The sequence below is a fragment of the Raphanus sativus genome, chromosome 8 (assembly GCF_000801105.2).
Source record: "Raphanus sativus cultivar WK10039 chromosome 8, ASM80110v3, whole genome shotgun sequence".
In the NCBI taxonomy this organism is placed as follows: Eukaryota; Viridiplantae; Streptophyta; class Magnoliopsida; order Brassicales; family Brassicaceae; genus Raphanus; species Raphanus sativus.
This window is the reverse complement of record NC_079518.1, coordinates 42,501-54,879: the sequence shown is the minus strand read 5'-3', so window position 1 is coordinate 54,879 and position 12,379 is coordinate 42,501. Positions and strand designations below refer to the sequence as shown.

Here is a 12,379-nt window from a genome sequence, read left to right as displayed (position 1 = left end):
TATGTAACCCAGCCTGAAGGATTTGTGGTTAAAGGAAGTGAGAATAAATTTTATAGATTACACAAGGCACTCTACGGGTTGAAGCAAGCACCGAGAGCTTGGAACGAGAAACTTAACTCCATTCTTCGTGATTTAAGCTTTGAGAAGTGCTCCAAGGAGCCATCTTTATACCGGAAGGAACATCAAGGACATATTTTGATAGTGTCAGTTTATGTTGATGATCTACTGGTCACTGGATCAAACATAGAGATGATCATCGAGTTTAAAAGAAGAATGGCGACTAAGTTTGAGATGAGCGATCTCGGCAAGTTAAGTTTTTATCTTGGTATAGAAGTATCTCAACGAGAAGGAGGTATATTGTTAAGTCAACAGAGATATGCAATGAAGATACTTGAGGAAGCTGGTCTAAAAGGATGCAACGCAACACACATACCGATGGATGCTGGTTTAAAACTATCTAAGGCAACAAACGAAGCATGTATTGATGCAAAGAGTTATCGTAGAAACATTGGTTGTCTTCGGTATCTAATTCATACGCGACCAGACCTCGCTTACAGTGTTGGTGTCTTGAGCAGATATATGCATGAGCCAAAGGAATCACATGCAGTAGCATTGAAGCAGGTTCTGAGATACTTGCAGGGAACTTTGACGTATGGGTTAGCTTTTGATCGGACAAACAAAGAAGGATTGATAGGATACAGTGACTCTAGCTATAATGTAGATCCGGATGATGGCAGGAGCACGACTGGACACATATTTTATCTTGCTGGATGTCCAATAACATGGTGTTCATGTAAACAAGAAACTGTTGCGTTATCTTCGTGTGAAGCAGAGTTTATGGCAGCTACAGAGACAGCAAAACAAGCAATATGGCTAAGTGATCTACTCAGCGAAGTCTATGGCAAGGAGAGCAACAAAGTGATGGTACGCATCGATAATAAATCAGCTATAGCCTTAACCAAAAATCCGGTGTTTCATGGTAGAAGTAAGCATATTCACAAGAGATACCATTTCATACGCGAGTGTATAGAAAACGGTTTGGTAGATGTCGAGCACGTCGCATGAACCAAACAGAAGGCAAATATATTAACGAAAGCACTTGAGAGAATCAAGTTCAAGGAGATGAGAGATCTAATTGGAGTTCAAGATGTGTCAGTTGGAGACTTCAAGTTTAAGGGGGAGAATGTTGAACTAAACTTGAATTAGCTTAGGGATCAAGCTATTACTTTTCTATAGAGTTATGAATTAGGAAAGTTAACATTCTAAGAATTTATGTGTTTACATATTATTCCTAATGAGTTTAGGAAAGAGAGAGATATATATATAGGAGTTGCAAGAGTGTTGCATCCCATGAGATTTGAGAGCTTTAGTTTTGTGTTATTTTCTAAATCAATAAAGAGTTGAGTTTTGAGATAGAAGTGTTTGATTCAATATTAAATCTGATCCGTCTTAGGTTATTTAAGATCAACGCAAATACAAGCATAAAACATTCAAGTATCCAGACAAGAAAAGAAGGGTCGCATTGCACACAAGTTATATCACAAAAACCACATGTCTTGTCCTCAGAATCAGATTTCTACTCCCTTTTTCTTCTGATTTCCCTCCTTGGTCTTGCTCTTCTTCTTCTGATTTCCCTCCGTGGTCTCACTCCTCTTCTTCTGATTTCCCTCCCTGGTCTTAGTCTTCTTCTTCTTCTTCGTCTCACTCTTCTTCTGCTCACTCTTCTTCTGCTGTCTCTCAATAATAGTGTAATATAGATTAGGATCGTCTTTCTGCTCCTGAGTGAAGGTGTTGAAGATACCTAAAACAAATAGACAGACAAATTAATGAAAGGTTTTACTTGGTTAAAAAAAAAATAGTATAAGAATCAAAATTTACGTACGTGGGGGAATGTAGCCAGTCGGCGGTGGGTTATATTCAATTGGAAAAACCTTAGTAACTACAAGACTCAAGCCTCCCACAGAACTTCCACTACGTTCCAGAGCCTTGTCTACAGCCTCTTGACCTGTGAGATAAATGAAAGAGTTGCTGTAAAAAAAAAATCAAAAACAATTCTTTAGTTAGCAAATGGATAAATTAAAAATATATATTATCACAAAAACTGGGAAGAAGAAACGCAAACATTTCGGTAGCAGCAGAAGAGGTTTTGTGGTGGTGAGCAAAAGAACGATTTACAGAGAAATATTCTTTTATCTCCTTCTTGACAACATCGAGAGGAAGGGAATTGTCATAACCCGCAACCTCGACCCTAATAAACATTATAGGAGATCATTTTATCAACAAAGGCAGACACAATTCTCCAATAATAAAAAAAAAAAGAGAAGAAAAAAAATGATTTACCTGAATGGGTACATAATGAAATTATCATCTTTCATCGGGTCCACGACATCATTAAGGTAAGTTTCGTGAAACGGGTAAGACTTAATTTGTAAAATCTGTCCTCCCATGTCACGTCCATCAAGCCTCAACGCCTTTTCTTCATCTTCTTCATTAAAATAAACGAAGGCGTATCTGTAAGACAAAAGTAAACAAGTTAAAGTATATAGTTAAAAAGCAGTAGCAGTTAATTTGAGGGAAGAGGGAAGGCACAAACTTGCAGAGAATCGTCCATTCATTGTTTCCGGGAATATAAACATGAATTATTTTTCCACATGAAGCAAAATGTTTTCTCAAAGCCTCATCGACATCCTCTATACGAAGCGAGGTGTCATATCCTTCAACGGAAATTCTCCTAATGCTGTTTGTTACAGAGAAAGAATATATTCATTGACACACACACATGATCTTTATCTAATTTAGAGATACAAATCTCAAAAAGAAATTAACGAACCTGCTTTTTCGAATCTCTGCATCACTACCGTTCGATTCCAGACCCTACGTTACAAAAAGATCTAATCAGAGATTCCTAAGAAGAAGAAACTAAAATTCATCAGAAAGCGATAAGGATCGAAGAAGAATTACTTTCTTGGCGGATTCGTCCATGGCGACTGCTGCGCTAGAGGTTTTTCGAATATTTTTGTTTTCGGGATTTTAGGTATTTATAGAGAGAACTCTCGACTTTAATTGTTATTCTGGTTTTGGGTCGTAACCGTCTTGCTCGTTGGGTCTTAAATTTTGTTTAGGCCTCTATTAGGCCCATTCACCAATAATCCTCTTCGGAAGCATTAACATTTCGAAAGAGGGGGAGGGGGGGGGGGAGCGCGATAATTGCAGGACTATTCTGCGCTCACGTCAGCACTTAGCAGGCTGTCATGCATTGGTTGGTGGTCGAGAAATCTCCAAGATATTTCACCCAGTTAACAGAAATGACAATTGGTCTCTCGTTCTTTCCTTCCCCGGACAAACCAATATCATAAGAACCTACTTTCATTAACAAACAGCTCAAATAGCCAACCAGGAGGACCTGCTGCCACATAGGATTGATGGCGATTCTCTCTAGTAACACTTTTAGCAATGGCGATTCTCTCTAGTAACAATGTTTCTTTAGAGTAGTTTCTAAAAGAAAAAAAATAGTTACCTAGTTACTCATCCATGTTTAATTTTTTCTATGCTAATAAAAACACTAATTTCCTTACGCGTCACGTTTTAATTATTCTATCCTAACATATAGTTTGCGTGAGCAATAATGAAACATTAAATACGTCACAAAACTAGAGATCAGAAAGAGAGAGAGAGAGAGAGATCAAACATATGATCTCAAGTTGTAGCATATTTATCGGCTAATAAAGTGTTCTTTGAGGTGGTTGATAAAAAAGTTGTTAATTGGACTTGGATACTTAAGGACTTAGTCTCTGCTCGGCGGGGGTTTTTAATCTGATCCGTCTTAGGTTATTAAAGATCTAACACAAATACAAGCATAAAACATTTAAGTATGCAGACAAGATAAAGAAGGGTCGCATTGCACACAAGTTATATCAAAAAAAGCATGTCTTCTCCTCAGAAAGAGATTTCTACTCCCTTGGTCTTGCTCTTCTTCTTCTGATTTCCCTCCGTGGTCTCACTCCTCTTCTTCTGATTTCCCTCCCTGGTCTTAGTCTTCTTCTTCTTCTTCGTCTCACTCTTTTTCTGCTGTCTCTCAATAATGAAATATAGATTAGGATCATCTATCTGTGTTAGATAGGATATATTGTTACGATATTATAGTTCCTATATCTCAGGGAATATTCCCTATTATTGTAACAGTCTCGCCTTTATACGTAACTATCAATACAAAGTATCATTCAAGGGGAAACTCAATGGAACAAGAGTTATTTTTTGTGAATTTTCGAACTGAAATGAGATTTTTAATGACAGAAGGTGCAACAAGAATGGAGTAAAGTTTGAGAGGACGAAAAGAGTTAGGGAAAGAGAAAGAACCCGTTTGGTGTATTGGAACATGATTACCATTTGCAGTCATAATTGTTTATCCGATGCCAGAATTAAAAATTGACTTGAGTTTACCTACAGAGTTAGCAAGGTGTGCTGTGGCGCCAGAGTCCATGTACCACTGAGCGTCAGAAGGATCCATCAATGTCATTGTGTTAAACGCTGCGGCAAAGTCCGTTGTCGGCTGTAGATTGCCATTGTTGCGCTGGTTCTGTTGCTGAGGTTGAATCATTGCAGGTCTTGGGCCAAGTAGACCGGGCTGTTGCATTTGAAACGGTTGTGCCCACGTGTTGGGTTGTTGTGGCCACATTTGGAAGCCTCCAGTCCAGTAAGGAGCATTCCATTGATTCATTTGTGGACGTTGTTGGTTGTAGAACCCGCGACCACGTCCTCTGTTTTTCTTGGATCCTCTGTTTTGGTAAGATTTCTGCGGTAGTTGTTGCTGAGATGCATGAGGGCTCCGATCTTGTGAAGCAGATGCAAGCAGAACCTTGTCGGAGGTTGTATCCTTCTTCACCACACGCTGTCCTTTGTTGAGTCGTTCCTCTTCAAGCATGAGCATGGAGCGAGCTTCGTCGTATGTGGGGAAGGGCTGTCTGTGCATTATCACATTGATGATGTTATCATACTTGGACGCAAGGCCATTGAGCATGTAGGTGACAAGAGTCCTCTCCGAAACAGGTGCTTCAACATTTCTCAAGAGATCCGCTATAGCCTTGAGTTCCTGACAGTAGTTGTGAACGGTGAGATCTCCCATCTCCTTCGTCCGAAGTTCATGATCCAGTCTTATCGCTCGAGCTTCTTTGTTGTTTCTGAAGAAGTTTTGAAGCCGATCCCAGATTTCTTTTGAGGTTCCACCAGTCTTGAATACTGATTTGAACAGATCCTTAGACAGCGTTCCATAAAGCCAGAGCTTTACAAGGCCATCCTTCTTGTGCCATGTTTGATCATTAGCATCAGTAGGAAGCAATGATCCATCAAGATGCCCGGCTGCATCAAAACTTTGACAGTGAGTGAGGAATAGTTCCTTCCACGCGTCATAGTTATGATCATCAATGTCGAGAATGAGAGGGATGTGGCTCTTGATGTTTGTGACACCGTAGGCGCGATCGATAAGTGTAGGTGCAGCCATTGAAATGAGAGTTAAGGAGAAGAGAGAAGATTAGAAGAAAAGAGAGAAAAAGAAGAAAGAAGATTAGGTTCAGAATCGTTTTGAACCTGGCTCTGATACCATGTAAGAGAATGAGTTTCCCCTTGAATGATACTTTGTATTGATAGTTACATATAAAGGCGAGACTGTTACAATAATAGGGAATATTCTCTGAGATATAGGAACTACAATATCGTAACAATATATCCTATCTAACAATCTGCTCCTGAGTGAAGGTGTTGAAGATACCTAAAACAAATAGACAGACAAATTAATGAAAGGTTTTACTTGGTTAAAAAAAAAAATAGTATAAGAATCAAAATTTACGTTCGTGGGGGAATGTAGCCAGTCGGCTGTGGGTTGTATTCAATTGGCTCAACCTCAGTAACTACAAGACTCAAGCCTCCCACAGAACTTCCACTACGTTCCAGAGCCTTGTCTACAGCCTCTTGACCACAGAGATAAATGTAAGATTTGCTGTAAAAAAAAATCAAAAACAATTCTTTAGTTAGCAAATGGATAAATTAAAAATATATATTATCACAAAAACTGGGAAGAAGAAACGCAAACATTTCGGTAGCAGCAGAAGAGGTTTTGTGGTGGTGAGCAAAAGAACGATTTACAGAGAAATATTCTTTTATCTCCTTCTTGACAACATCGAGAGGAAGGGAATTGTCATAACCCGCAACCTCGACCCTAATAAACATTGTAGGAGATCATTTTATCAACAAAGACAGACACAATTCTCCAATAATAAAAAAAAAAAAGAGAAGAAAAAAAATGATTTACCTGAATGGGTACATAATGAAATTATCATCTTTCATCGGGTCCACGACATCATTAAGGTAAGTTTCGTGAAACGGGTAAGACTTAATTTGTAAAATCTGTCCTCCCATGTCACGTCCATCAAGCCTCAACGCCTTTTCTTCATCTTCTTCATTAAAATAAACGAAGGCGTATCTGTAAGACAAAAGCAAAACAAGTTTTAAGTTATATATAGTTAAGCAAACAAGTATCGGGAAAGAGCTGGAGGAGTTAGGAAGGCACAAACTTGCAGAGAATCGTCTCTTCATTGTTTCCGGGAATAAAAACATGAATTATTTTTCCACATGAAGCAAAATGTTTTCTCAAAGCAAAGCGATAAGGATCGAAGAAGAATTACTTTCATGGCAGACTGCTGCGCTAGGTTTTTCGAGAGGCGATGAAGATATTTGAATTGTTTTCGGGATTTTATAGTCAGTCTCGACTTTAATTGTTATTCTGGTTTTGGGTCCTGGCTCGTTGGGTCTTAACTTTTGTTTAGGCCTCTATTAGGCCCATTCACTTATAATCCTCTTTCTTTCTGAAGCATTAACATTTCGAGAGCGATTAATTGTATTAGGACTATTTTGCGCTCACCTCAGCACTTAGCCGGCTGTCATGTATTGGTGCTCCAGAAATCTTCAACATATTTCACCTTCTTGTGTAGGAGGCATTGCCTCAAACAATGTTTCTTTAGACTAGTTTCTAAAAGAAAAAAAAAATAGTTTCCTAGTGTTACTCAGCCATGTTTTATTTTTTCTAAGCTAATAAAACCTCTAATTTCCTTTCACATCTCTTTTTAAAGTATTTTGACAGCTGTTTAACTAGCCTTACCTTCTTTTGCATTTTCTGGTGACAGTTAGTTGTGTATCTGAAATAATCTAAAACATTCCTCTAAATTTATACATTTTAATAATATGGTTGGAGAGTTGTATGCTTCTCCAATCACTAAACTTCTGGTTAAGGTCACCAAGAAAAAGAGGAACTCAAAAAAGCAACCATAAGTTTTGGCCGTGAATGACTGAGCCCCAATAGGAGCAAAACAAACCAAATGCAAGCTCATTTGTCTAAACACGCCAACAAACTTTGCGTGGAGTGTAATGACATTTAAACGTAGAAACTAAGAGTGTGATCGGTCCTTGAAGAGTCTCTGTCCCTAATTCGTCTCTTTGGCAAGCAATGCAAAACTACATAAAATCTGTGTTTACCTTATGATTAGAGTCCCAAAACTCTCTCTTTCTCTCTCTCTCTAAAAGCAAAAAAAGATGCCGTCAATAGCGTCTGGTACAGTTACAATCACCAAATCTGCTGCTTGGTTCAGTAGAATAAGTCTGCAACTTTTCCATCTATGCTTTATTGAACCCTTCAGGCGCAGGAGATAAGCTGATAGACTTGCACAAGAAAGACACCGCCAAGTACAATGGCATTTTACACACGAAGGACTCGATTATCTCCGCTGGAAGAATGTCGTGAAACTTTTCATAGCTGAATCTCTGTACTGAAAACAGCCATCTTCTGTTTCAAATTATTAAGCTCGTGGTGCTTATTTGCTAGCTCCAACAACAACTTGATCCTTTTAAAAGAGACATTACTCGGTCTATGTCCTTTCTCAACCATCTGAAGCAAACATTTCTCAGCCTCGTCTACTCTAGCGAGATCACAAAGCAAATCGAAAAGCACATCCGAAACCAAACTATAAGAACCGAAACCTTTGACCACCATATCTTGCCACAACCGCAACGCCATATCCACTCTCTCGTGTCTCTTAAACATCTTGATCAAGAACATACAGGACTGGGTATTGGGCAAACACCCATTCCCCAACATTCTCACATACAGCTCCCAAGACCGTCCCAAATCATTAGACAAAGACAGAACACGGAAAAACAGATTATAAGTAGTGGCGTTAGGAGACAAACCTTTCTTCACCATCTCATCCACCAACATATCTGCATCCCGGAGCCTCCTGGCAATGCAATAGTTCCTAATAGCAGCGTTGTAAGCCGGAACGTCAGGATAACATCCATACTCCTTCATTTCTTTCAAAACCTCTCTAGCTTTATCAGGCTGGCCGATTAACCCCAAACCGCCTATAATGGTAGTGTAAGTTATAACATCGGGAGTTACATCCTCCTCACGCATCTTATCAATCAGCTTGTAAGCTTTATCCATCTCTCTGGCCTTGCAATACACATCAATCAAAGAGTTGTAGGTAACGAGATCAGGTTTCAGCCCCTTTTCTTTAGTCATCTCGTGGAAGAAAGCTTCAGCTTCTTCAGAGGATCTCCAACCAGACAAGAGTATGTTAAAAGTCTGCAAGTCGGGGTGAAACTGATGCTTCAAAGAATGATAGACATTCCTAGCATCAGTCATGGTCTTCTCTTGGCAAAGAGTTCTCAAGAGAGCGTTGAAAGAAGCACTAGTGTGGAAGAAGGAATGAGGAGGAGGAGGAAGCAATCTCTTAAACTTCCAGAAAGACTCGACGGTTTGTCTAACGGAGCAGAGCTTAGCTACTCTACCTAAAACCACTTGCATCGTCCTGGGGGTTATCAGAGACCCATCATCCTTACGCTTGGTTTCAATCAGAACCTCCCAGATCAGATCCAACTTTCGATTTCTACCGAGGATATAGAGCATTGTATCTAGAGAAAAGGCTGAATGATAAAAGCCTCGTCGAGCATCGGCGTACCTGTACAACTCTAGGGCTTGAAGAGGGTTAGCGTGACTAAACCTCGCTCTTTTCACAACCTTATCGATTAAGTCCTTCGACAAGTGGATTCCACTTGAGCTCAGCGATTCCTTCAACTCTCCTCCTGACCCATTATTGACCATCCGGTAAACAGCTTCCGCGTCCGAAGCCACGCTGTGAAGAAGAAACGATGCAGAAGAGAGACGGAGACCGCGAGAAGTACACTGCGGCTGCGCCTTGAGGATCATCATCGTTGTTGAAAGATTGATTTTGAGCTTTGGAGGAGAATTGAATTGATGATCCAATACTAACCGATTCTCTCTCTATCATCACCGCCCTAGAAAGCCCATTTTACATTCTCATAGCCCGTTACTCCTTTTTTGGTTAACTCCTCCTCTGTCTTGTCTTCCTTTGGTATTTTGACTTTCGAAAATAGTATTTCTTTTTTTCCATTCTTATTTGATTCAAGCAAATAAATTCTAGTATAAAATAATGTTTTCTTAAACATAACTGAAGCCTCAAAACAAAATAAATAACAAAAAAACTTGGAAGACCTCCTTCGTCTTGCTTAAGGGTGTGTCAAAACATTATTTTCACTCCAGAAAAATTAACAATTTTTTACTTGGTTTCTTCAACCGAATCCCTACTAGTTTCCGAATGTGTAAGACAATATCAGGTTGTTGATTCCCTCCATCCTTGGATCTGTCTCAAACTCTGGATCTATGTAGAAGAACACCTGCCATACCAAAGAAAAGAGAAACAAGGTCTTGCTTTTTTGCTTACGTCATAATATATCAAACACAGCCCTAGATCAAAAAGGGTAGTCACCGGCATCTCGATCTCTTCTCCTGGAAGAAGTCGTTGCTCCTCAAAGCAAAAACATTGTATCTTGTTGAAATAAACCCCTGCCTGTGTGTGTGTTCGATGATTGAGAGTATCAATGACAAGATATGTATTAAGGCAAGTTTGATAGTGTCATTCACCCGAGGGCCGGCTAACATATTATATGTATGTACCTTCATGGGAGTGACATTGTACGTCGACACTCCGGTTATTGGAGCTGAACTTTTGTTTTCAGCAGTGTAAAAGGCGAGTGCGCTTTCTCCTGCCTTTACTCTCACCTATTTAAGTCCATTCCAAAACAAAACAAAACAAAAAAAGGACATATCAGTTCACATTAACAAGTCACAATACTATTCTTTACTTGTATAAAGCCTAGACCAACCTCTCTTTGAGTTGGAGTGAACTTCCACTGCATCCCATCTGCAACATCAGCATTGAACTGCACCACAATCTCCCTGTTTACAGAGTCAAAAAAAAAGTGACAGCGTGTGATTATAACAAGCTAAGCACGTTCACGTTACACGCATAATACAAAAAGATTAAAAAAAAAAAAAACAAAGATGACTGGTTTATGAATGGGGGTGTCTTAACACCACCTTTCAGTGACGGTGCCAGATTCTGAATGCCTAGCAATCTTCTCCTCAACAGTCTGTAGTAGTACAAGTCGCAAAGATCAAGACATAGAGTAAGAATAATTGTGAAAGGAATATAACAAATGGTTATATATACCTACCTCTTTGCGTTGAACAGTACCTCCATAACCAGTGGCTTGACAGAAAGTTCTATACAATGGAACAGCAGCGTAAGTGAGGCCAACCATGCCAAAGACAAGAGCAGTGAGATAGTAGAGCATTTTCTTCGATTTGGTTTAGAATACTGGCGATGAGCACCACCGAGTAACATGGATATACAAGTAGCAGAGCGGAGGAGAAACGAAGGCGAGCTTCCCCAAAACGCTCTCTTGCTTAGGAGATTATGCGGATTGCCTTCTTTACAAGCTCCATAATGAGAGCACGGAACAAGAAGAGGCACAGTCCTCCTACACAAACATCTTTCTCTGAGGAATTTCAACAAACAGTAAGTATGCATATCAGGGAGGGAGAGAGGGAGGGAGGATTCATTTTCTACCTCGACGTTGTTCGATGAATGTTGTGTAAATATGAAGAAAACCGAGTCCCTCTACATGCCTTGGACCACGACATGTCACAAGAGGAATGGTTTCAATCGATCCACACTACAAAAATACACAAGAAACCACAAGACATTAGTTTGAAAACTAAATTTGTTTTGTCCCTTTTCCCAATCGTGATCGAAGAGTGGAAGAGGAAGAGATAGAAAAGGACTTAACGGTAAACGAAAGGCGTTCTTTTGTCGTCTCGATTTCGTGGGCGGTAGAGATATAAAAGACGTCGCATGAAATGAAACCATAAACACTACACTGCAACAAAAAAAAAAAGTCAGATAGTCCCATTCTTTAAAAAAAATTTGTTCGACACATGCATCTTAGTCCAATTTAATTGTAAGCCCACTTTGCTTTGCTAACTATGCAAATGGCCCATATAAAAATCTGTTTATAACCAAATAGAACAGTATTGGGTTATATCCAAATTAAGAATCTGTTTAGTGTTTATATATAACACACACACACGCGTAATGCCAATAGTACTTCTTCTTTTTTATGTCAGCCGTCAATAATACATTCCACAAATTTTGATCATTTTGTTTTCACACATCTATCACCCTAAAACCTATCTTATGACGACATGCCCCCGAGAAAGATTGCCGTTTGATGGACACATTTTCATGGCCGTCGTTTTATCCTCCGGTTATTATCACTGCCGCAGATTCTCCAGTCTCTAAGCTCAACTATCATGTTAATGATAGACGAGTATAACAAACTTATTCGGTAGTGGGTTTTTGTTGACGAATATTCTACAAATGTTAGTGATCGAAATCAACCGAGCCTGAAAAATGGTACAAAACAGAGATATAATATAACTACGTGTTTTGGAACTAAATTCAAGAGATTGCGAGGACAATTCATGTTCATTAAGCTTTGAAGAGGTTCTTAATTTGAGAATCAACATTCTTGGATAGGCGTTAGTCACTATCTATAGACTATAGTACTATATATAATAACTGCCAATCTTCGTTTACGTACAAAAGAATAAACTGCATACTACTGAAGTATATATATATTGTGACTTATTCATTCTAATTCATCGTGTACATTCACATGGTGTAGTACGTATTTTGTATAACAAACCAACAATCATAAAATTTTCTGCAAAAGAAAAAAAAATCTAAGTTTTAGCTGGTGTACGTATATTTATACTTATGAAGTTTTGAAGAACTCTAGACGAGGAACATCTAAACGGAGGGAGTAGGTAGCTGTTTTGTAGTCACCCCATGTGAATGATTTATACCTTCGTGGATTTTCCGGCGATACCATTTCCGGTAACGGTGATATTTTTGACTCCAACGGTGGTGCCGCAAAATACATCGCCGACATCCGAGGCTTCCCTGCCGTG

The 12,379-nt window shown here is 39.2% G+C and overlaps 3 protein-coding genes and 1 pseudogene across 5 annotated transcripts in view; all 4 read right to left on the bottom strand.

The window, feature by feature from the left end:
- Positions 1-1,466: 1,466 nt before the first annotated feature.
- LOC108822574 (uncharacterized) lies at positions 1,467-3,029 on the bottom strand. Its single transcript, XM_018595690.2, has 7 exons — positions 2,962-3,029; positions 2,831-2,874; positions 2,594-2,737; positions 2,341-2,511; positions 2,123-2,248; positions 1,883-2,028; positions 1,467-1,801 (listed from the first exon to the last, which is right to left on the bottom strand). Exons 1-7 carry the CDS (start codon positions 2,980-2,982, stop codon positions 1,569-1,571), a joined length of 885 nt encoding a protein of 294 aa, XP_018451192.2. The 5' UTR covers positions 2,983-3,029; the 3' UTR covers positions 1,467-1,568.
- Positions 3,030-7,298: 4,269 nt separating this feature from the next.
- On the bottom strand, positions 7,299-9,389 carry LOC108818706 (putative pentatricopeptide repeat-containing protein At1g02420). Its single transcript, XM_018591630.2, has one exon. The coding sequence runs from the start codon at positions 9,254-9,256 to the stop codon at positions 7,796-7,798; it is 1,461 nt and encodes a 486-aa protein (XP_018447132.1). The 5' UTR covers positions 9,257-9,389; the 3' UTR covers positions 7,299-7,795.
- A 54-nt stretch (positions 9,390-9,443) lies between these two features.
- LOC108818707 (cytochrome c oxidase assembly protein COX11, mitochondrial-like) lies at positions 9,444-11,231 on the bottom strand (annotated as a pseudogene).
- LOC108831486 (gibberellin 2-beta-dioxygenase 6) overlaps positions 10,870-12,379 on the bottom strand; it is a 7,577-nt gene continuing 6,067 nt past the window's right edge. Inside the window, exons 3-6 of one of the 3 annotated variants that reach the window (XR_008937493.1) lie at positions 12,275-12,379; positions 11,197-11,286; positions 10,977-11,082; positions 10,870-10,905 (exon numbers count right to left, since the gene is read on the bottom strand). The exon at positions 12,275-12,379 is cut by the window's right edge and continues 50 nt beyond it. Coding sequence is in view for 2 of the 3 variants with exons in the window: in XM_056992078.1 (XP_056848058.1) it covers positions 11,052-11,082; positions 11,197-11,286; positions 12,275-12,379 (226 nt within the window). In the remaining variant the exon portion in view is untranslated. Of the gene's footprint in view, positions 10,906-10,975; positions 11,083-11,196; positions 11,287-11,332; positions 11,813-12,274 lie in introns of those variants that run through there. The other 2 variants (XM_056992078.1, XM_056992079.1) reach the window with 2 other exon arrangements.